Source organism: Nelumbo lutea, chromosome 1 (assembly GCF_056320005.1).
Source record: "Nelumbo lutea isolate HS-2025 chromosome 1, American lotus-T2T, whole genome shotgun sequence".
Classification (NCBI taxonomy): domain Eukaryota; kingdom Viridiplantae; phylum Streptophyta; class Magnoliopsida; order Proteales; family Nelumbonaceae; genus Nelumbo; species Nelumbo lutea.
Window position 1 is genome coordinate 200,586,385 of NC_142684.1, and position 1,241 is coordinate 200,587,625.

Here is a 1,241-nt window from a genome sequence, read left to right on the forward strand (position 1 = left end):
CTTACCCTCCTCTTCCAACCTAGTAATTGCAAAAGCTCTGGCTCTTGCATTTTCCATTTTATGGAAGAAATGTGTGTTTCTATCCCCCTCTTTTAGCCAAACCACTTTAGCTCTTTGTCTCCATTTGATTTCATCAGTCACGACCAATTTATCATACTTTAACTTCACTTGAGATCTTTTCAATCTACACTCCTCTGATAAAGGACCCAATTCTTCTATTGAATCAATCTCTTTTATGGAACTCAAAAGAGCTTTCTTTTCCATTTCTAAATTGATGTTTTTCTCCAATTTCTATATTTTTAATCTCGCTTTAATGGCACCTAGAGTTTTTTCCAGAATGAAAGAGCTGGTTCCCATTACCTGTAGATCTTCCCACACTGTCTTCAACAAAGGGATAAGGTTAGCATCTTCAAACCAGGCATTCTCAAATTTAAATGGGACTCTGACTCTATCTGGCACCACTAACTAATTGAATTGGAATTTGATATGAAACTGGCCTAGGAAGGGCAATCTGCTTGATGACAGAGAAGAGCTCTTCCCAATTAGAGGTAACCAAAAACCTATCTAGTCTCACAGGAGTAGGGATATCTTGGTTATTGGTCCAAGTAAACTGACTACCATAGAGAGGTAAATCAATCAATTCAAACCTGTTGATGAAATCAACAAACTGAGCCATTTCCCTAGATCTTCTCCCTTTGGAATTTTTCTCTTCAACACACAAAGTGACATTAAAATCACCACCAATAACCCAAGGATAAGACAGATTTCCCCTCACCTTAGCCAGTTCCTCCCAGAACTCCTCCCACAGATTTCGATTAGTAAGGCCATATACATTTGTGACTTGACAAATATTTTCATCTGCAAATTTAAGAACTAGGGAAACCGAAAAGTTTACAATGCGATAGGAGATCAAGCTACAAGTAGAAGGATTCCACATACTCAATAGCCCCCCTGCACTCCCTACTGTCAATTTAGTTTTCCATTTGACCTCTCCCTCCCCCTAGATGCTTCTAACAACTGCAACCTCCACACTGTCCAGATAAAAATTTTGACTTCTTCAGGGACTCACACACTACAAGTCTTCTTCTACCTGAACCCAAACCCCGTAAGATAAAAATTTTACCTCCATTACAAATCACAAACACAAAATACAAATTAATTCTTAAACATTTCTCCCCCCCCCCCTCACTATTGCCTGCCTTAAAATTATTTCCCCCTTTCTTTGCTGCTACTTTCCCTCT

The 1,241-nt window shown here is 38.9% G+C and overlaps 1 protein-coding gene across 1 annotated transcript; it reads right to left on the bottom strand.

Moving 5' to 3' along the window:
• Positions 1-448: 448 nt before the first annotated feature.
• On the bottom strand, positions 449-937 carry LOC148880348 (uncharacterized). Its single transcript, XM_088976393.1, has one exon. The coding sequence runs from the start codon at positions 935-937 to the stop codon at positions 449-451; it is 489 nt and encodes a 162-aa protein (XP_088832519.1).
• Positions 938-1,241: the final 304 nt, after the last annotated feature.

Bases quoted from the DNA above. Each gene is read 5' to 3' on its own strand.
- LOC148880348 (XM_088976393.1), bottom strand. From the start codon at position 937: ATGTGGAATCCTTCTACTTGTAGCTTGATCTCCTATCGCATTGTAAAC.